The sequence below is a fragment of the Falco peregrinus genome, chromosome 8 (assembly GCF_023634155.1).
Source record: "Falco peregrinus isolate bFalPer1 chromosome 8, bFalPer1.pri, whole genome shotgun sequence".
Classification (NCBI taxonomy): domain Eukaryota; kingdom Metazoa; phylum Chordata; class Aves; order Falconiformes; family Falconidae; genus Falco; species Falco peregrinus.
This window is the reverse complement of record NC_073728.1, coordinates 54,469,140-54,491,986: the sequence shown is the minus strand read 5'-3', so window position 1 is coordinate 54,491,986 and position 22,847 is coordinate 54,469,140. Positions and strand designations below refer to the sequence as shown.

The following is a 22,847-nucleotide window of genomic DNA, read 5'->3' as shown; positions in this document are numbered from 1 at the left end:
GCCAGTGTTTCCACATGCACATTCTGAGACCCAACAAAAATTACATTTTCAAAGATATCCAAGATAACATTTTCTTTATCTGCTATTACAAAGTGACAGCCACAACCCATGATCTCTTATTGTTCATGTATTGTACAAGTCTGAAAATAGACGGCAAATGGGATTTGCAGCTGGCAGAATGTCTCCAAAGCTGAGAAGATATTTTCTATCAAATTTTACAAAAGCAGAAATGAGGCTCTGGGCCCCGGATCCCAAATGATCCAGCAGATGCTGTTTCCAGCTTCAGCAAGTTTTCATTCAGAAGCAACTGCCTCCATGTTCAATAGTGCCCCATGGATCACATACAAGATCCTGTCAGCCTGTATAAATGAGAGGCCTGATTTAGAATTACAGCAAAAATACAATACACAACTTTTGTTCGGGTGAACTAAAAAAACCTGCAATATCACCGTTTCCCCCCGTCATCTCAAAGGGGTGCAAATGTAGGGTTCACGATGGTCCTACATGAGAAGCACCAAGCAACAACTGTATCTGTCAATTCAAAAAACCGTGTATTTTTTAATTGTAATGTTAACGTTCTAGTAAAACCGACAGGAGAAGACTGTGTGTCTTCCCCATGGCACCTATGAATTTGGTGAAGTTATGTACAGTTTCCAAAGGTTACAACTTGTACCAAAGGCACAAATCTTTAGTTCAGGAACGGCTTGAAGAGAAAATGAATCCACAGTTGCTATTTCTGCACCATGTGAGTCAAAAGGGCCCTTTTCACTTCTGCTTTGGTGCGTGGCACCGCGCACCTGGCACCTCACACCCACTCCCAAGGCCCAGACCGAGGTGGGGGCGCCGACGGTGCCCCCCAGCCTCCCTCGCACACAGCCCCACCGTGGCCAGCGCCCCCTCCCCGAGCCCTCGGGGACCCGAGGGAGACGAAGGGGCCCAGTGCCCTGACCCCGGCCCCGCGACCCGGGCCCACCCGCCCCGCCCGCGGCAGCTCGAAACTCCACACGCCGCCTCTGCGCTTTGCACAACCGCGTTATACAATAACCGCCGCTCGCCGGGCTGAGCCTCCCGCGTTCCCACGTCCCTTCCCTGCCCAGACCTACTTCTTTCTTCCCTCCCTCCATCCCTCCCTCCATCCCTCCTCCCTCACAGCAGGTCACGGGCCCGGCCCTCGCCTTGCTGCTGAGCCGCGGCCTCACGTCAGCCAGTACCGCCGGGCGTGGGGCGCCCACCGCAGCCCGCCCCGGCCGGGGGCGGCGGGGCCAGGGCAGGTCGCCTGGGGAGCGGCGGCCCCCCGAGGGGGCGAGCGAGGCCGGGCCCGGCGGGGAGGGCGGGCGGCGCGCCCGGCCGCACTCACCTCCTGAAGTCAAAGGGCATGTTGGTGGCGGGCGCCGGGCAGGCTGCGGGCCCCGCCGCCCCCGGCCCCGGCTCTCGCCTCGCTGCCGCCGGCTGCAGGGCCAGGAAGTGACGGGCCGCGCCGCCGCGCAGCACCAGCCCATTGGGCGGCTGGAGCCGGCGGCCGCTTCCGCCGCCGGGTTACGGGCAGCGGCGGCTGCGGGGCAGCGGGGCTGCGGCCGGGCCTCGCCCTCCCCGCCGCGCCCCCGCCCCGCCTGCGCTCCCCACGCCGCCCCGCGGGCCCAGGGCTCCCCCGGACGCCCCACGGCTGTGAGCCCCCGCCCCCGGCGCTGAGGGGCCCCCTGGATGCCCGCAGTGCCCCGCAGCTCCAGGGCCCTGCCCGCGCTCCATTGCCCCGCGGGCCCCTGCGCGCCCCCAGCCCCGCAAGGGCCCAGTCGGTGCCTCACGGGCCTGGCCACCTCTCTGGGCCCTGGCAGCACCTGCTGCCCGATAGCCACCGTGCGCCTGGCCTCGGGGGTGACCCTGCCAGGCGGGGCAGGCCCAGCCCGGTGCAGCCGCCCGCCCGCAGCCGCTGCCCACGTTAGCGGGGCACGTTGGGGTTGCAGCCCCCCCCACCGGCTGTGCCAGCCTGCCCAGCGGGACTGCCCGGGCCTGCAGGCCGCAGCATGGCAGCTGTGCAGGGCGTGCTCAGCATCGCAGGCGTAAGGGCCGGTGTTTGTGACGGCGGTATCTTTTCTCTGGCTGGAGACAGAGTCAAGCCTCAGTGGCAGACTGGGGAAAGCCTCACGCTTCAAAGTGCCTGTAAAGGAAGGAGGAGCCCTCCTGCACCGCTGCGACACGCACCCTCACGTACACCTCCTGGTGAGGATGGACTCCTTTGGTACCAGTGTGGCTCCTTCGCTCGCTCTTCAAAATCTTTCATTGGAAGCCAAGGAATTAAAATAAGAAAAAGCTGCCAATTCTTTTGGCGAGGCTTTTCCTCAGTCTTGCCATTTTGCCCAAATGCTTTTGTCTGACTGCATCCCTGCCAGGGTTAATGCAACGCACATGGCTGATCCCGTACTGTTCCACACTCCCAGCGTCCTTCCCTTAGTAATGTCTCCGGATAATAGCATCGGCCAGGGACTTCTTGCTGCAGGTAGAGTGACCACTGCTTTATTAGGAAGTACTGTCCCTTATATACAGTGCATGTTAGATTACAGTGCAGGAACAAGATACAGCTACTCTTGCCTTTTAAGTCTAAAAGCAGGGCAAGAGAAAGAGGGAAATGACAGCAATCTAAACAAGCTGTGTGCAACATACTGCTTTTCTAATTGATTCTGCAGCTTTCTTCCTCTTCCTCCTGCTGTCATCATCTCTGTACTAAGAGATCCACATCTTTTAATTTTTTCCTTTCACCCAGAAACTAGGCCCATATCTGGATAAAAAAAGAAATTCAGATTGAAACAAGCAGAGAAAAACTACCCAAGAGTCAGAGCTGTTAATCAATGCCATAGTCTTTCAAAGGAAGAGATAATAATTCATGCTGGTAATATTCAAAACCAGACTGGAGGAATCCCAAGGATGAGATAACAAGGCACAATCCCTCAGAAGCCCCCAGGGAATAGATAAAAATACCTAATTGGGTGGGTTTTTTTATCGCAGACATCTAAATTATTCAACCGCATTGTGCAAGCACATTCAGCAGATTGCTAACAGATCAGCCACGAAATCCTGCTGCACTTTGCATTGTGCTCCAAAACTGAACAACCCACTGAAATTAATGAGACAATTCTCCTCTCTCATGAGGTCAAACCAATTACATAGGCATAGCCAGAGGGTACTATCTGTAGTGGAAAAAAACAAAACAAAACAGCGCCTATCAAGTTCTGGTTACATAACCAAGTGCTTGTCTAGGCTCCTGGCAAGGCCCCGATATCATTAGCTGTTATTAACTGTCCTGTGCAAAGGCATCAACTCTCGCAGGAGCCAAGAGACTGCTGAAGTGGTTACAAAAGCACTTCACTTCTACGGCAGACAAATCTTGAGGTGGCCTTGAAGAGCTGTTCCTTTTGCAGGCTCAAGAACACAACACAGTGAGAGCTGATATTGTGAGGATTTTATTTGCAACTAAAAGGTCAAGCTCTGAAGAAAGTAATGGGCTCAGAGCAGCGCCAGGACAGCTTTTCAATTGGGTCCAGCTCCCTTACATCCTTGCCAAGGGAAGAAGAAGTTAATGCCCTGAGATAAGACCCTCGTCACAATATTGTTTAATTACATAAGGCTTCTAGTGAGCCTGAGATAAGAACAGGAATTTGTCCGCAGTCCAGCTGGGTGCGGCTGCTTAGATCATGTTGTGTATTAGAATGGGAACTAAAAGCATGGGTTTATTCGAGGTGGTTGTCACATCATTAGAACTGGAATGAGTAAACTGATACTGAGAACTGATTTAAAAGTTAGCTCTCTTTTTCATGTGAACAATACATTAACATTTTCCTGACAACAGTAGCCCTAAAGCTGTATCATTTCTCTTCAGATTGCATTAGGAACATTAATTGAGCCAAACTGTTACTCTGAAATCAGTAAGTAAATATTTTCAGAACTCTAATCAATGAAGAAACTGAAGCAGAGGGATGGATTGACTCACCTAAGACTACAGAATAAGATCAGCTTCAGCTCTAAAATTAGCAGACAAATCCCTTCCTAATTCTGTGTTCATACTTGTGAAAAAGAACATTTTCCTTATTCCAGTTCACTTTCTTATAGATTAATTAGATCACAGATGACTGTCCAGATTCCTAACTAACACCTCATAGCAACAAAACCGGTACTTCCTATAAAAAAAGTGCCTCAAAAGTGCTTCATTTAAATAATTTTCCTGGATATTTATTCCATAAATCTGTTCATGCAGGTAAAATGTTTTGTCTTCAGATTTCCTAGACATTCTTAATTTCTAGATGATATGCTATTCTGTAGTTTTAACTTCATGTTGATAGTTTATATTAATCCTTGATAATTTTGATTATCTCTATTTTGTAATCTCAAGATTCCCTGTTTCCCAGAAAAGTGTAACTTTGATCCTTACCTCTTCAGCATGGTTTTGGGTAATACAATACCCTCTAACACTTGGTGTGTGATTTCTTCCTTTGTTTTGTTTGTAATTCCTTACACATGGCTGAGTTTTATGTTAGCCTCTGGCTTGTGCCAGGGCTCTTGCATCGGGAAAGCATTGTAAGCGCTGTGACTGGGTCATGAGCAGCATTGTTTGCTAAAGGTAAAGCTGGGTACATACAGTCATCGTTTAGGTCAATTAGGTTTCATTCATCAGTTGGGAATGTGAAGTGACTGTTAAGGAGGGTGCAGTGCTTACTGACTTAGCCCCTTCTGCTGCTGAGGTACTTTTGCTCCCAGCTTTTTGTTTGGGATATTGTGTAGCAGGATGCCCACTGCCACGTTTTACCCCGCTGCATTTATTCACAGGATACCTTTGTAGCACTTGTGTCAGGGTGGGTTGGGGATTGAAGTGAGCGCATTGCTTGGCAGGGCGTGTTTACTTGATTATGTGTTGTATTCTGCAGGGTGTGTCGCTGACTGCATGAAGCATTAAACACAACTGCCGTTCAGGAAAAGGAAAAAACATTTTAGAGAATGAAGAGAAAATGTTATAAAGCATTTTAAAATATAAATAACAGCATGTGAGGAAGTCTTTCTGAAGGAACAGGATGGGCATGTAGGTGAAGAATTCAAATACAAGTGCTGTGCTAAGTATAATCAGTAATGAAAGCTCAGCCCTTCCTTTTAGGATTTTAGCAAGCTACATGTTGACAGAACTTTCCAAATACCAGGGAACAAAACAGCAAGCTTTAAGTCTTGTTGCAGTGTAGTATGTGTTTATCATTATCACATATGTTATGTCCATCGATTATCGTGAGACTGGACTTTAAATGGACAGTAGAATAAATTAGTATCTACTCAACTTACTATGCAAGGTCCTTCTTTGTTGAGTATCTGAGCTTTTTCCTTAAGAAGACGTAACAACCACCTCTCTTCTTCCTGCTTAATAGGCAATAGAAATAATTTGAGTATTTGATAGATCACAGGGCTGGGTACAGCTGCTGTGTGTGTGTTTGAGTATGGAGAAGGGGGTCTGTGCAGCCATGTGGCCTCTTCCTTGTCCTGCGACAGTGGGCAAGCACACAGTTGGGCAATGCTAAGGGGAATCTACTCCTCTTAAAGTCCCTAGAAAATTTACACTGTTTTTAATACGGCTTCTCTTAGTTTGCTTGTTTGCTTTACTTTTGGGTGCCAGGAATTTACTATGGGAAAGCCACAGTGAGCAGAACATGAACTCCACAAAGAAGTTTCAGCTCCTGTCACAGGCATACTTCAGGCTTTTGCAGCATTGCTATATTGATTAGTGCTTAGTGTATGTAGTTCAGGAAACAGCAAACGCATGAAAGGTCATGGCCAAAGGGAGTTGCAAGTTAACTGTTAACTAGAGCGAAGTCCTGTGGTAGGGGACTTTGAACACTAAAACAGAGGGCCAAATCTCAAAGAGGTTTGGGACTAGAAGCAAAGAAGAGTTGAGGATTAGCACCTGATTTTCAAAGGGGAGTTAAACGCCTAAATTCCCTGCACACTTGAGAGGAATAGTTAGGAACTGAAAGACTTGAAGTGCCCTTAGCTAGTACACCATCTGGTGAGATGCCTACATCAGCCAGTAGGAAATACTTAGGAGAAGGGGACCTCTGAATTTCTCACTGTGAAAATCATACAGAACCAAAAAGTGTTTGTTTATGGGTTTAAGTAGCACATTTGGCATGGACACATGAATTAGTCTCCTCAGTGAAAATATGCCTGGGAGATAAGCCACCCCCTCTACTTTAAATACTCAACAAGTGTTGAAGAACATTGCCCTGGAAGCTGTTCTGGACTTTTGAACAGGGAGCGCTGTGAGAAACTTCAGAGCATTCAGGGGAAGGGAGGAAAGTGTGCTCTGCCGAGCTTCTGGAAGGTGAGCCATGGTGTAACCAAGAGTGCAAAATTTCTTGTTGGAATAGGGTGCTTGGTTACGGCTCTTAGGTGGGAAACAGTGGTGGTATTGGGATTGGGATACTGGTGAAGGGGTCCGTGACTTACTAATGTTAAATACCTATAAGCACATAAGCACTCCTGGGAGTTCCCTTCTGCTGTGTACTTTAAGCCCTACTCAATCAGCATGCCTAGGAAACTGGGTTCGTAAGACCTTACTGGCAACCCCCCCCACACCTGATTTCTGGATGGACTTAGGCAAGAAGTAGCTGACAGAATTCAGCCCACCCAGAGCAGTGGGACTGCTGGGCACAAAAAGGCACCAGACCTTTTGGCGTCTGAAGAAGCTTTCACCAGAAACTGTAGGCACTTAACAGCATCTGACGTAGCTGAGGAGGGGAGGCAGAGCTTTCCTGGGTTGCTCTCATGAGCACAGGCGCCAGCAGTCTGCATAAGTTGCACTTCAGTGCCTGAGTGCTATTTTGGATCTCTCCCAGAGACCTTGCACCTGCATGGTCTCCGTGGGGATTCAGTGCAAAAGCTCAGCAGGGGCTAGGGATGCTAAGTGCCTGGCTTGCTGCATCAGGGAGGACCTTCTCAGGATGGATGGCTTCTTCCTAGGTATGAGCTGTGGAAGCCAGCTTGGGCATCCAAAAGCAAGGTCAGGCTATGTTCAGGTCTCTGTCTAGCAGGGGGGAATGCTGTCCTGTGGCCAGCAATACATGGAAACCAGAATTTTTCAACAGAATGAGAATGTGAAGATTCAACGGCACTGGGTCATCACAAAGTCCCTCAGGCAGTATACAAGTTAACAAACCAAAACCTTGACAAGGAGGAATTTTTCAAAGAGGGCAGTGGAAGCTTTGTTGGAAGACTTGCCAAATCCTACAGCACTCTGTGGGCAGCCAGTCATGCTACGGCCCCTTAACAGGTTCTTACCCATCATTTGACCCATTGGAACCGACAGCGTGCGTGACATGTTGATTAGCACTTCACCGACTTGCTTTTGGCATGCTCCTCTGTGCTGCCTTATCAGCTTTCTCAGTGGTTTCCTCTAGATACTGTGTAGCATTCAGGGAGCTGAGTAAGCCCAGTGAGACATTTCAGGCAAGAGATACATGCTCTTTTTTAATCTTTTTCATAGTAAGATTATGGATTTTTAATTTCTTCTTCTGTGATTTACTAGCAGGCTGCCTCTTCGGCAAATGACACTTGCGTTTTCATCATTCTTGCTTGGTCGCTTGGCAGTTCTGTGATGGTGAGTGGATTGGGGAGGCTTTCTCAGTGCTAAAGAATCTGTTGCAGAAGTCAGGGTGTGGCTAGAGAAAATCTTTTATAAAGAGGTTTTATTAACCCTCTAACCAATGAAGCCTGAGGTTGCTGTCTCTGGCCTTGTGTTGGTTTCATGGACTCAACACTTCCGAAGTGTCATTGTTAGGGTATGATTTTTCAGTATCTGACCTCTAATTTGGCATGGGGTTAGTTTTGAGTGGTCAACTTCACATGACTTGCGATCTGGTCTAGCATCTCTCCTTGTTATTGGCTTCGGGGATCTGCCAGAGACTCCAAACTGGTGATTATCTCAACGTTTTGTCTCTAGCATGTATGAGATGGAGTTGGAGAGAGAGAGTGCTGTAAGTACACAGAGCATGCAAAGAAGCGTGGAAAGACACAAAAGATGAGTGAGAAGTGAAGGCCCAGCAGAAGGGAACTGGGAAGACATCAGAGCAGATATCTGGGCAGGCTTGTGCAGGATCTTAGAGGTGAGGATAAGAAGTTTCAGCCTATGGCGGAAACTAAGAGGAGATGTATCTGGGGAGCTGATTAATTAAAAACAAAGCTCAGGTGGAAGATCCCTTTCAAATGACAGTGTGCATAATCAGAAATCACTAAACCAAAGTGACTTGAGCAAAGCAAAAGCAACAGATAAACATAGAAAATTCCCCCTTTCTTTAGAGGAAGGCAGGCGTAGCAGTCTCCAGGCTTCACCCTTGCTGAAGGAGACCCCTTATACCCTGTCTCCTATGAGGCCACTTCATGGATTCTTGCCCAAGCCTCTCGCAGAAGAGCGAGCAAAATACTGCCCTCCTCGTGCTGTGATGATAAGCCTGCAGTGGCGTTAGCCAGGGTTTATTTTAATTGGAATTTTTTACTTTTTTCCTGGCACTTTAAAGTTTATGAACGGAAAGGATCAGTCTGACTCAGAGACTGGGCTACTTCCAAACATTAATCTTAGCTGCCATATGTTAATGTAGTTTGGCTCTGCTGCATCCTATGGTGTAAAGTAAGATGTCTGTACCCTTTCATCTCTGGTGTCAGAGGCTACTAAAGGGAATATGTCAGAGACATGGGCAGATTGTGAGTGCCTGACATGCAATCAGGCATTTCAAGAGATTGTGTGAGTAAGAAGGCCTAGTAATCATCCATATTCTGTTTTCCTGAAATCCATACTTTATCATTCTGCAACATTAGTTGCCAAAATGGTAATGTCCATGGAAATTCTTTGGCTTGTACTGACCCTAAAATCTATATATATTGGTTATCATAGTATTAAGCCCACGGTAATAAACCTTGGTGTGTTAGGTTGGGTTCAGTGGTACAATATTTAGCCCCTTCCTTTTTGGTTGGCTTCATAGTGTGGGTATAACAAATCCATAAACAAAGATGACTGTCCTGTTCATCATGGTTTTTCCAGCACTGAAACATGAGTCTCTCATCATTTGTGTTTCACTTTCTTCCATTCTGTCTCCCAAATGTTTCCATTCTGCGGCAACTCTTTTCAAATTTTATCCAGTCTTTGAGGGTGTACACTTAAAGTATTTGGTGCTTCCCAGCCCCTTCCTCATCTTCTTACTCATGCACTCTCTTCCCTGAAATCATCATGGGAACAACCTTAGGCAAAAAAAGAGAGAAGTTTCCAATTCTACTTATTTCAATGGAATTTCCCTGCTGCCCTTTTTCCATATCAGTGGATGTTTTTTACTAGTGACAGTAGTGTGAACAACGTCAGGAAGATGAAAACATCATTACAAGGGCATTCACAAAGGCTAACATTAGCCTAATGAAACTAATTTTCCTAGATTCCCTCTCAAGCCTATGTGCAGGGAAAGGTTTCCTCCAGAGGCAACTCAGAGCAGTAACTTCATTCCATGGAGTACATAGGGTATCCAGAGAGATTAACTCATTAAGCCTAAAACTTAAAGGCTTAAAAAGATTGAAATCCACTCTCGTCCTCAGGGGGGTTACAGCAGATCTGTACCTAGCCCTGCTGTTGTAGATGTGTCGGCTTTTGTGCTCACGTGGAGAAAGATGGTGATGACTGGCTCACCGCTGGGTTATTGTACAGGACAACAACCCTCAGTTCTCTTCCCAGCTGTGCAGCTACTCTTCTAAGCAGTTCTGAGCCCTCTGGCCTTAGTTTTCTGCAAGGGAAATGATGTAAGTCATTATGTTAATTAATATAAACTTTCCTTCAGGAGGACAGACATTTGCTAGGCAGCTGATGGACATTCAACTACATCTAGCACAGGCTTAAAGTTGAGAGATGGCTTGTGATAATGTGGGTTAACAATCAGTGAATGGATCTTTTCTGCTGCTAGACACACAACTTTCCCACATCGCAGGGAAATTTTATGTGCACATTTTACATTTTTCTATTTCCCCACTGCAGGCGCTGAAACAGCCAGAGCGACGTTTGTGAGCATATGACTGACGAACGGTACAGTACGTTCACTTGCTGCCCGGAGACTCGTCAGAGTGGCAAGTTGGAGCTGTAGAAGATAGAGATGACTCACGACTGGAGCTTTATGTAAATGAGGAACCTCTTCTGTTGCGTCCTGTTGTACCAATGAGGCCACGTAAAGTTCACGTCAGTGACGTTGCGCTCTCGTGTCCCCTCTGTCTTTGAGGCAGGGCAGGGAAATGGGGTAAGAGAGGTGTGGTTCCCCCGGCAGGGGCAATAGGTCAAAACTGGTAGTGAATCCGAATGTGAAACCCCTGGAACTGAAGATTCTTTCCCAGAACCGATGCCTGGAGAAAATTTGCTGTTGCCTTTTTCTGTCAATTGCAAAAGTGATTGAGTCTTTTGCCACTTACTGTAAATTCTGAGGGGGAGCCAGACAAGGGGGAAGCAGTGAACTTAGGCGAAGTGTTCTCTCCCTGGGAATCAATCAGTTTTAGTAAGATTTATGTATAATCTGTGACGTGGCTAACAAACTCATTTAGCTTATCCAAAGCATGAGAAAAGGTCCTGCTGCTAAGTGGTACAATACTTGCATGCCCTCTCCTAATGGCCTCGTGTAGGCAGCATCTCCTAGGCAAGAGTGATGAGGAGGAGTAGAAGCATGAAAAAGCAGTGGAGCTGAATTGTGTCTATCTAAAGCCACAGATAATATGATTCCAGGTGGGGGGCCAAATTCTCTGACTCACCCACACAGAAATCACACTGAAGTTTAGTGAAGACAATGGAATCGATCTAGTGTAAAACTGGTATGAGAGAGGAGAATGCCAACCTCCAAAATGTTGCCTTCCTTAGCTGTCTTATTTCTAGGGTGCCACGAGTCATGTGTATGTATGTTGCCAGCAGATATAGCATAGTCTGACTACCGCAGATGACTCCAGAGAGGTATGAAAAAGCCGACAAACTAGAAAGGATTTGTCTTGCGTTAGGTATGTTGTTTAAAATCAGAAGGAAGATTTAATTGACCCCAGTGTGAGTTTTGCTTGACTAAGGACTTAGTAACTGAAATGAGAGATGAAAAAAAATCTGCCTTGCTACCCCAGAGCTCACAGAAGAGTGACTCTCTGTATTTACTCTAATTCTGTTCAAACAGATGTAACTTGCCTCAAATAGTTTCAGAGCCCGTATCAATATTTCTTAGTATTCAGCATGTTTCTTCTTATTATGATTCTGTTCCTTTATCTGTAGATATTATCTGACCAAAACACTATAAAATATTTTTCTCATCCATTACAGTCATCCTAATTAGATAATGCTCAGTATGTTTAGTTTATTTACCTTTGTCTTGTTTTTTCCTTTTCTAATTCATTCAGACATCAGCTGTGGCAACCAGTCCTACCTATTTTAACCCTACTCTTGTTAGTATTGTGGCTACGGAATTGATGGGTGTTTTGGCTTCCAGAGAAGTCTGCAGGAAACTTCCCAGACAGATGAATTGATTCAACTCTTGCTTCTCACTGAGCTTAAAGGTCAGTCTTATGATGCCATGAGTTCTTCCATAAGCTAAGTCCTTCATATATTTTTGCTCTTCTCATCACCTGTTCTCCACTCTGTCCCACGATGTAATGGCTGATAATTGTGCTCTTTCCAATGGTGTATCTCCTGGTCCATTGAAGGTAGGACTTTTTTCTCAGCAGAAAGCTGACTCATAAAGTATGCTGCCTTCTAAGCTTAGAAAAAGTGAGTCACTAATGGATTTTTCATTATACATTAAAGTACCATAGACTGAAATTTTGTCCTACCAGTCTAATCCTGAGGTAGTGTTTAGGAGTCTTTTTGATTTGGTATTTTAGTTATGTCTCAGAGAGGCTTTGTGAGATACAAAAGAACGCTGTACAAGGAGATGTTTTTTATTATATGCTATGAGTATTCTCACTAACTTCAGCAGCGCCATGGTTTCACTCTTTGTGTGCGGTGTGCTTCCCTAACTAAAACACCACAAAACTCCCTTTACACCTGCATCATGACATGTTCAGCATCTGCTTTCACCTAACACAAATAGTCTACGGTTGTTTTTTCAGAGCTGTGTGAGAGCTGAGGAGGCTGGGACATAACTAAAATAATGTGAATCGCTTTGGTGCTATTGTATTAATAGAAATAGTCCTTTTGTTTGGGCAATGCTGATTTGGTGATCTTTTAGACACTTAGTGAAGATTGACCAGTTGTCATGATGGCCCATGACAGAAAGCTAAATGCTATTATTTCTGTTTTATGAACAAGGGAATTAAGGTTGGAGGAGATTAAGTTGTGATAGGGAGGTAATGGAAGTATTGTGGATGGAACCCAGAAGCCCTGTACTTTTTTTCCCCCCAGTGCAACAGTATTTTTTATCAAAGATTTTGCTGTCTTTGCAGTCACTGCTATTTAACTTCGAGTGATGTCAATGTGAATGAGCATCTGGCAGAATCTGTGTAGAGCTGCAACATAGCCTGCAATTCACAGGAGCATACCAGCTTTTGCCTGTCCGTGTTGTATTCTGTTAAAATAGTTTTGCAGGGTATTTTGAGGGGGGAGGTCTGAATCTCTCTGATTCTGACAGGAGCTGCTATTTAAAACCATGTGATGAAGGTGCAAAAGGGGTTCTGTTAGGGTAGTTGCTTTGTTCTTCATTACACAAAAGTGGATATGCTGCAATGACAAGTTTGTAAATCATAGTTAGTTCCGTTCTCACACCACCCAATAACCTTACAATCTCTCTGTCAACTTCCTGAAGACTTTGGGAAGCTATAATTTGTGATAAAAATGGGAGTTAAAATGTTACGTGTATCTCAGAGCTGAAAATTTGTGGCTGGCTGACCTTTTCATTTTGAGCAAATGCACTCATTTCCTTTACGTTGCTTACTGTTTCCCTCTGAAGCTTGGCATAATAGGAAATCCTCCATGATTGTTCTCCTTAATCAGTGGCTCCATTGTGCCGGCTCCTGTTCCTTTCAGTGAGCAGTGCAGAGGATCTCGCCATGCTCCTAATGGGCATCGCTCTCTGTGCTGTCAAGCCTGGGTGCCCCAGAAACTCAGACGTTTCAGTTCAGCTGCCGTGGATGAGAGAACACCATGAGCTGGGTGTGCTAAATTCAGTATGCTGTCAGAATAAGGAAACAGCCCCCTGATTTTCAGTTTAGAAAAAAAGAAAAAACAAGAACTGGGTTTTACAGTGATATTTCCCGTGTTTGGGATTAGTCTTAGATGAATAATGAAAATGAAGAGTTCATAAATTTAGGTTTTGCTTCATTTCCATATGTGGGGTAATATCATTTGTTGTCATGTCATTGCTATTATTTGCATAGTCATCTGACAATTATAAAGAAGGCATATGAATCTTTAGGACAAATAACTTCTCCAGAAATATATTCTGAAATGCCTACTAATTATGACTAGCACATAATTTTTCATTTTCTCATTTCATTCTCTGTGTCATCCAGTCAAGGGACTGAAGTTCAATGTTGTGAATGTACACCACAAATCACAGATGGTAGCACTGATATACATAACTCTTGCTAAAAATTAGGTGAGTATTTAGAAATAAAAGATGTATTGGCAATACCTTACAACAGTTTGTGGAATTGAAGAAAGACTAAAGTTGCCAAAAATATTATTTGTATTGGTAACCTCTACTTCGTAAAGCATAACATAAACAAACACACAGTGACGGGCTGGTGCTCAGGAAGAGCTGATGGTTCCCCAAATCTTATCTTATGCTTCCTGTTGCACCACAGTGGTGTTGACATCACGTTCCTGCACATGCAACATGCAAAAAGCTGTTAGTGTTAGCACAAACAGTTTTTGCTTGTTGCTATTGATTTTCTGCTGTTCTGTTTTTCTCTGACAAAGTGGGGAGCCAGGTAGTCAGTCAGTCATTGCAGACATTTCACCGTACATCCAGATTTTTGCTTTCCTATCATATGGCTTTCAAGTGCAGCTTGCAATAAAAAAGATAGAGCAGTGTTCAGAGGACTTTAGACAGTGTAACCAATTACTTATGCAGAAAGTTCCCAGAAAAGACTGAGGCAGCTTGTATGACAGTATGGTACACAAAAATGGCATAACACCACCAGGATATGGCTTCATGCATTTATACTGGAGTCAAATCTCTAGGGAAATGAGGTTAGTGGCGGCGATGATGATAATAATACATAATGCATGCTCCCCTTGGATCTTGGCTGACTATCAAGACAGACTTCCTGATGATGAGATGCATATGTCTGCCTCCAGTCTCTTCAAGGTATCTGCAAGGCACCACTTTTTGCAATTACAATGGACTGCAGATGAGAACATGCACCATAAGAAGCAATCCAGGAGCATTTATCCCAGACTTCTGTCTCTGATTTCCATAATCGTTCTCATCTCAACTTCTCAGACATTAGCAAGCCAAATCTCAGAACAGCTCTGTCAAGTGGTGACAGTGGTGGCAATGGCAACCCAGAAGCCTGGAGGTTTTTAGTTTTGCCCATCATGCTGTGCCTCGTTTGCATGAGGGTGAGACAAGAGGGTGAGAGCTCCCTGTCACATCACGCTCATAATAGATGGGGTCACTGAATGTACCTCCTTGGCTGCCAGTAGGGACCGCGGGTCTGCAAGAGCCTGTTACCAAGGGATTCTTCATGAAGACTGCAGAAAGCACCTGCCCCAAGCTGTGCAGCCATTGTCTGGGGAAGTGGCTTTCTGCCAATTGCCAAACATAACTGAAGCAAGGCCACAGCGATGTTTGTGGCTTTTCTGTTGGCCTTGTAGCTGGCAATGCCACGCTGCTTCAGGTAGAAAAGAGGAAGGGCAGCCCTGCGGGGGAGCACTGCTTTGGTTGCAAAAAGGCTCACCCCAGACCGCTGCTCTCCTCTGTCATTCAGCTTCTGCTGGCTCTGTCTCTCCCAGTGAAATGGGACCAACTGCGTTCCCCTTCCTCCCAGGTGCTATTGAAGCTATTCTGGTTTCTAAGAGAAGAACAAAAAGCATCTCAACACACCGGCACATCTACAGAAATACCTTCTTTGCTGTTGCAAGGAACACCAAGTTTATAATAGGTCATTAAACAAGATAAATAGACCTTGGCAAAAGCAGAACAGATCTTCCCCAACACACGGACTTATAACCCTGGTGTATGTCAACACATCTCAGTGCACTCAGGCATCACTTAAAAATATTTCTTCATCTGCTAAAAAGCAAATGGAAGCTGGGATTTGCCCTAATTTGGGATTAGAATATACTTCTGTGCACTCCTGTCTAATCATGTACTCACCTGAGGTTGGACTGAATGTTTGTTTTGGTTTATTTTTCACGTATTTGATAATGAAGAAACACGTGCTGCTTGGCCTGTCCTCTCTGACTCTCAGGCTGGTTTTCTGTTGCTGATTTTCATAATTTTATCATTGGTCTCGTGACACTGAGCTGTTCATGTTTAATCATAAGTGCATTTATCATTCTACATGACTTGTTTAGATAATGTACAAATGAAAATAACCTTTGTTCAAGGCATTTAGTATCAATTCTTTTTTTCATAAGCCGCTGTTAATCAGTGTTGTAAAACGGGATGATTTTTCATGACATTAATGTTAGAGATTGATTCTAGATCCATTCCACATGAATTTCTTTGTCCCAGCTACACTAAGAAACGAGCAGGACTTGCCCCTCCGGTCTCTCCAAGAAGGGAAGAAAGTTTCTCGAGCACATAGAGCACTAGCAGGGCAGCATGCACGAAGCCTGGATCAGTAGATCACTCTCAAGTGAAATTTTAAAGGAGCTTTGTTACCTAATTCCTGTTGATAGCTTCTGAAAACCTTCACGATCTCATCCTTCGACTGCATTAAACTGTCAAATAGAAACAGTAGATGATATCTCAGAAAGTCAGTGAAAGTGCCAGCTTCCCAAGCCTGTGAGATGCTCGAGGCAGTGACAATGAGTGCTGCTTGGGCGGCCTGGGGCAGAGCCCTGTGTTTTGCCTTCAGGAGCATTTGAAAGAGGAAGGGGGAAAGAGCGCTCATGGGCACCTCTAAGGAAGCCCTCTCCTCCAGTGGGAACTTGCCTGGCAGACAGAACAGCTTTAGACTCCACTGGATACATCTGCCAGCTCATCTCTCTGTCTGTCTACATATAATGCCCTGGCACTGTAATTGCCACATAAACCATCAGGCATCACTTTTGCCAGAGGTTTTTTTCCCCCAGCCTTTGAAAACAAAGTTAAATATAACTATCTTTCTCCTACAGACAGAGAAACCAAGGTACACTGAAGGACTTGTACAAGGTTATGTAGCAAGTCACAGGCAGTAAATCACCAGGTGTCCTGATTTCCTCTCACCCATATGAATCCCTAGAACTCACTATCTCCTATAATAAAGCTTAGCTCAGAGTCTTATTTTGAAATATAATTAATATGCAAAGTGCTTTGATCCCCTTTGATGAAAGATTCTGTGTAATTTGCTATCATATTATAAAGTAATACCTCTAAATGTTACGCAGCAGTAGAATGAAATACGGATAATTCGTTTGCTATTTTTAGTGAAAAAACTGAGTATTTTACTCCAGCAGTTTTAGGTTACAGTCATTTTCAAGAGCAAAGCTGTGAGGTTGCTGCTGCTGTTGAAACATTTAGAAAGTGAGGATTAGCAAACATACAGTGTGTTCTGGGATAACTGGCTTTGGAGGGGTGAGATCCCCCAAGAGGATGACTAACAGCAGGATGTTGGACATAATTTGCATGTTCTCTGACTCTGCTGCAATCATTTGTGTATTGGATACTTGAATTAAACATTACACAGAAAGTCGCCCTCTTGCCAAGCTGACAGCCCTGCTGAACAGTGCATAGCCCTTGGATGGGGGCTCAGGGAGGAGGGCTGATGTTATTTCAAGCAATGGTTAGTGTTGGGTTCAAAAAGAAATAACTCTGTGTGTGAGAGGACTTGTAAGTTGTCAATGAATACTCTCAGGGTTTATTTACTCATTCTGCACCAGTATCCTGCTAGCTCTGACTTTCAGTTTTTTTGCATTTGCTTCTGTTCTTTTCCTGTGGTGAACTTGATGCTGTTGATAGGTGCCATAAATCATCCCTACATGCTCAAATGCTTTCACTGTACAGGAGGTTCAGCGTGGGCAGTGGCAGATTTCCCTTGCTCTGCCTGCTGAGGCTGCCTCTGGTTTTCCGTAGGGAGACAAGAGAGTTCCCTGCTCTCATTGCAGCCTACTTGAACTAGGTTTCCTCACTGACAGGACACCAGCAAGTGCTTTTTCTACTACCCTGCTTAGAAAAAAGGACTAATAAAGACCCCCAAACTCATTTTTGTGGATCACCTGCCTGGGAGGCAAGATCTGAACAGCATCTCCCATCACAGCTAGCCTCTCTGAGAAATCGTCTTCCACATATAAAAGTTTCAATAAGAGAAATACTGATCACGTATTTCCCCTTTTAAACATTATTTTTTCTGTCAGTACTGACGGTAAAAAAACAAACAAAGAAAAGGAAATGTTCAAAACTAACTGACAGAGTGCACTCATCTAATCATCTAATTAGCTTTCTTGCTGATTGTCACACTACCTTGCTGTACCCTGGCTTAAAAGTCAAGATCTTTGGGGCAATGACTGTGTTTTACTGGCTCATGTGTTTGTACAGGTCCCTGGCAGTACCCTAACTCAGACAAAAATCCCATCGGCAGGTGATGCGAGCTGCCCATGGTGTGCAGACTCTGAAAGTTGCTGGGTTGTTTGCAAAAGTTTTTGAGCCGTCGGGTCACAGTTGAGGTGTTGGGGCTCCTGTGGGTCTGGCTGCCAGTCGTGTACAGCACTCAGTGCAGCTGGCAAAGCCAGGGGTGGTGGTCAGGTTCTGCTCCTACTGTGTGCTCAGGCACCCTCCTGAATTCTCTTTCCCAACTGAAAATGTTGGCTTTAGTAGCAAGTTCCAGTAGGTTGAACTCGTTCCTGCTGCTTTCTTCTGCTTAGGATGGGTTACCACTGGAATACCAATGACAGTGGGAACCATTTTATCAAATGCAATCTTCCAAAACCTGTTTTTCAGTTGTGGTCCATAGGAAAGACATGAACAATTTTCTTCAGTATTTCCCCCAAAGAGCTCAAACCTTTTAGTTAAGAATTATTCATTAGACCACATTCACATTTCCCTTCCCTTCCCTTCCCTTCCCTTCCCTTCCCTTCCCTTCCCTTCCCTTCCCTTCCCTTCCCTTCCCTTCCCTTCCCTTCCCTACCCTTCATTCCTTGCATTGGGCTAAATGCATGGTGAGAAAGCAAAGTAGAAAGCACCACTGGGAAGGCAATACAATGACAACAAAAGAAAAGTCTGTAAAAGGAAATCAAACCCATCTACTCAGTGAGGTTTCCCTCTGTGACAGTAAATACTGAAGTTTTCTTAAAGAAGTAGTAACAAGGTTGACTGGGAAGATGTTCCTTTCATTTCCACCCTAGGGGGAGGTCAGCAGTTTGGAAACTTGCAGCAGCTGCTGTTGTCCTGGATGTGCCCACTCTGAGCTTCTGCAGAGAGGAGGGGTTGTGATCCAACCCCAAATCATGTATTACTGCTGGTCACAGCTTGGGGGGCTGCAGCGTTGACCGAGCCTTTCCAGCTCCATCGCCTATATATCCAGGCACCTCAATTCCATGTACTGGTGGGTCATTCAGCACAGAGGTGTGAGGGGGAGAGAGAAGGGTGGAGAGTGGACCTGGAGTCCAGCTCTGCTTGCTTCGCAGACCATGACACATTTCTTCGGTAAGCTGCAAGCCCTCCATAGCAGAGCTAAGCCAGCAGTGAGGAATGTGCACAGATCTTCAGTGGGCACAGCCACAGCAGCATTTCTCCACTTGTACTTCTCACATTATTACTGTGGCTCATGGTGCCTCTACCATCTCCCTCTGAGCCACACTTCTCACCATACCATGCATTAGGTTCTGAGATGGCAGGTGCCACCTATACCCTAACTTGGTTTTAGAGTCTGAATTGAAGCTGCAAAACCCCAGGTGCCACTGAGAACCTTTGTACCTTTCCCTGTGGAATGAATGACATTTTTCTCTCCCTGTGCTCTGGACAGAGCTGGACGCCGCTGGCTGACCATCAGGGCTTTCGATGCAAAATGTGTTACGAAGGGTAATGCTAGATCTGCTTTTCTTATCTAAGTCCCAAATGCCTCTGAGGCTGGTGTGTTTCTGGGCAGATGACCATGTGCCTCGCGAGCAATGCCAGTAGAAATCAGAACGTCTCATCTCCATTCAGAGTTACAGAGGCAAGGATCTGTTCACGTAGTTGCCTACTCTCCTTCTCCCTAAGCCAGACTCCTACCTGGTGTAAATCAACATTTTTCCATTGACTCTAACCCACTATTCCCAAACAGATTTACCAGGAAGACTACAAGCACTCCACTCCCAACCTTCCCCAGGTGCGCTGCTTGGCACGGCACGTGCTGCTGGTTTGGTGCTGGGGAAGCGACTCTGTGGTCCCCACAGTCCCACGGTGGCTCTGTACAGTACCCTGACGGACTCAAGGAGAGCTGCACACGTTTACAGCAGACAAGAGACTGGCCCAGAGCAGTAATTCAGATATTTTGTCGCTGACACTTTATAAACAAAAGTCATTGGTTTCAGCATAACATGCTATCCTCCTATTTCTAAGTAAAAGATACATCACAAAGTCCTCAGGGGGAAGGGTTGTGAGTAATAGCAATGGCACAGAGCCTGAAGCCCAACCAGCATGCCAAACAATATTCCAAGAAGATATTTCTAAGTTACAGAAATTGCGTAAGAGTGATTATTATTTTTAAAGTAGAGAAAACGAAGTCCAGTTTCTAAAAAAGCAAACACATATTTTTAGCCTTGCTGGTCTCTTGATCTTACACTAATGGGAACCATCTGTGCTGGGACTGGCTGACGTTCCTGGTAAATAACCTTTCACTGCAACATTCCAGATGTTTCAAAGGCTTCTTTGCGAAGAAGTGTTTGTCTCCCTGCCTGTCACTCTCCCTTTCTGCCTTTCCTGTCCATGTTTACTTCGAGAATATACATTCTTTTATTAAAAAGCTTTTGTTAAAAATAGCTTGTCAGGATTTTGGCTAATCTTCGTTATGATTCTTGCTTGCTAACGGAGAATGAAAGCTTTCATTCCTTAGTGCTGAAAGACTTAAAATGGAGTTTTGAGAAGGAAGCTGAAAGATTTAGAGTAAAAACCACACCAAAAAATTAGTCGGAGATGGATTTCTTCCTCGTTTTGATCCCTCTGAGGATTCCAGCTATTGAACAGACACATTTTTTTTGGTATTGAGAGTTTTTAATGTGACAAACTTGTATGGAATATACAGATGTCCTTTATAGGAACAAGATACTTCACTACAAACCTTTTGTAACTCATTATGTAAAATACTCTTGTGGTTTGCTTTGCTGCCTCTGCTGTGCTATATCCTGGTGGTGACTGCCTTTCCTATGTGAAGGAAAACATTCCTGAACACATGGGTCACTTTTTTGTCCCAGCGGAGCTAAGTTGAGCCAGAATGATGGAAGGAAAGTAGGGAGATTTTAAACCATCCTTTAAACTTTCTGTTATCTCCACCTAGAGTCTGCCTGAAATCTGATGTGTTACAGCTTCATTAATGCTGTAACTTGGGCTCAGGTACAATTAGATAAAAAAAGCTGTGCTTCCAGTGTCAAACCTCCTACTCAGGTCTCCAACGTGATGCCTGTATCATTAGCTAACGGCATGCTACTCAGGAGCAACGAACCTTTTGACGCATACTCGCCAGTGGGTAATTCCTTTGTTTTAAAATCTTTATGTCACTGCTGAGTGTAAAAGCTCTAGGAGGTAAAGGAGAGTCTGTCTTTTGGTTTCTGAAGGATTTGGGGTTATAAGGCTGCGCAGTGCTCTGCTGTGGCTAGGGCATTGCGATTGCAATTGCAGCAAAGTCTGGCTGTCCAAGGCTGGGACATGCAGCAGAGCTGAGCAAGTGCGGGGTTTTTAGAAAGCCATCCCTTTGTTCTTTTTGTTACCCGTTATCAAATCTGTTTCATAAAAAAGGCTTCCTGAGCTTGGGTTTTTTGTGTGTGTGTTAATACTGGTAATATGATTTAAATATTCTGATGATTCATTTTCAGTCCAGAGAGCTGAATCAGCCATGTAGAACATAACTTGCTTCTCCCAAACCACTACCTTTTCCATCCTTTCTCGTCATTTCTATATGAGGATGATTCATGCTCCTCTTGTATTTACCATGTGAGAATATGCCCGATTCCTTTAGCTAATTTCACTTCTTGTTCTTCTTCTTCAAGAAAAAAGAAAGAAGAGCACTGAGGAAAACGAAGTGGCTGCTGGTTGATGTGACATATCCCACCGGTGGACCTGGCTGGCATGTGAACTGCACTTGCACCAGACAGAGAAGAAAAAAAGGAGAAAAAAATACCTTGAATTATTAAACTGATCAGAGCCCAAACTGCAAAATTCAGCCCCTGGCTCATATCTCACGTGTTTTTGAAATTCTGGGTGTTCAAGTGAGGAGTTGTGTTCAAATATAACTCCAGTATAGTGATCTTATTTTTGCTTGTTTAAAAGAAGTTCCTTATGTTAGTTAGCTATTCAATTCTAATCTGTTTTCTCTGAAGTGTGATTATGGTTGTGAGTGGCTCAACCAATTAACTGGGAGGGTGGAGTTAATTATTGATTTACCTGATTACACATGACGGCTTTCTGCTCTCAGAGGTGGCCATGAGATATATAAGAACATAAAGAAAGCTTTGTGGCAGGTCTTGAGATGACATTTGGATGCTTCTCCCTGCTGTCTGTGGTGCTGTGCTTCTCAGCATAACTTTGTGGTAATCAGATCAGTTTTAAAATCGGAGAGTGTCTGTGCATTCCCTTTCTCGCTGCCAGTGCAGCCTCTTACCAGACCCAGGGCTCCCTGGCTGCTGCCCCCACTTGGGGCTCGGCAGGGTCCCGGTCCACATGAAGCTGTGACCATCCCACGATGGGACTGTCCGGCTGCTTGAGCCATCCAGGGGCTGCCACGCTTGAAGGAAAGTCTCCCCCAGCTTTTACCCACTTCCATTTTAGTGCTTCCCTCAGCCTGCTGCTTTTATGGGATGCCTTCTCCCTTTATTGCAAGGTTTGTTTTTTTTTATACCACAGCAGCTGTAAAAAAAAAATAAATTAAAAAAAGGAGGAAAAAAAAGCTCTTTAAGAAGTGAATTCATGCAAGCGTCCCTTTGACTGGGCCTCTATCTAAACAGAGCTTAGCATTTTGTATGGCAGCCGAGGTGAAATCACAGCTTGTGATGGGCTCCAAGAGCCGCAGGGCGTCTGGCCACATGTGTGGCCACCCCCCAGGAGAAATGTCCCATGTTTGGGCAAATTTGTTTGAGCCAATGCTGCTGTATGACTTCATTCCTCATTCATCCCCATCAAGAAACAGTTTGTCCAATGCTTTGGAGAAAGACGGCATGAACGCTTGCTAGACTCACCTGAAGGTTTCCCAACAAGGCAATGAGATCAGCTCAACGCTGAGTTTTATCGGGTCAAATGGGGCATGAGCAATGCTGACAAGTCATGAGTGGCCATGATAAGGCATTTCATGGACAAAGAAATGGGTCGTTAGATCCATCTCCTGGCTATCATGTCCTGTCCCACTCGAGGTGACATTCAGAGGACGCTATACAGTGAGTCACTCTGCCCCGTATGTTCTCATATACTTTTGAAAACAACAGTGGGCCAAAGTTTGGCTTTTTCCACAGCCTAAAGGTTTTCATATTCAAAACAGTCAAGTGTTATTCTCTCCTA

General features: G+C 45.1%; 1 protein-coding gene and 1 long non-coding RNA gene across 2 annotated transcripts in view; one reads left to right on the top strand and one right to left on the bottom strand.

The window, feature by feature from the left end:
* The window catches only part of ERGIC1 (endoplasmic reticulum-golgi intermediate compartment 1), a 59,901-nt gene extending 58,368 nt beyond the window's left edge, over nucleotides 1-1,533 (bottom strand). Inside the window, exon 1 of the mRNA XM_055813120.1 lies at nucleotides 1,358-1,533. Within this exon, the coding sequence (XP_055669095.1) occupies nucleotides 1,358-1,377 (20 nt within the window). The 5' untranslated portion in view covers nucleotides 1,378-1,533. The remainder of the gene's footprint in view (nucleotides 1-1,357) is intronic.
* A 108-nt stretch (nucleotides 1,534-1,641) lies between these two features.
* On the top strand, nucleotides 1,642-22,201 carry LOC114010581 (uncharacterized). The gene is made up of 4 exons (XR_003552062.2): nucleotides 1,642-2,205; nucleotides 10,037-10,234; nucleotides 11,419-11,574; nucleotides 21,347-22,201. It is a non-coding gene; the product is annotated as an uncharacterized LOC114010581 (long non-coding RNA).
* The last annotated feature ends 646 nt before the right edge of the window (nucleotides 22,202-22,847 follow it).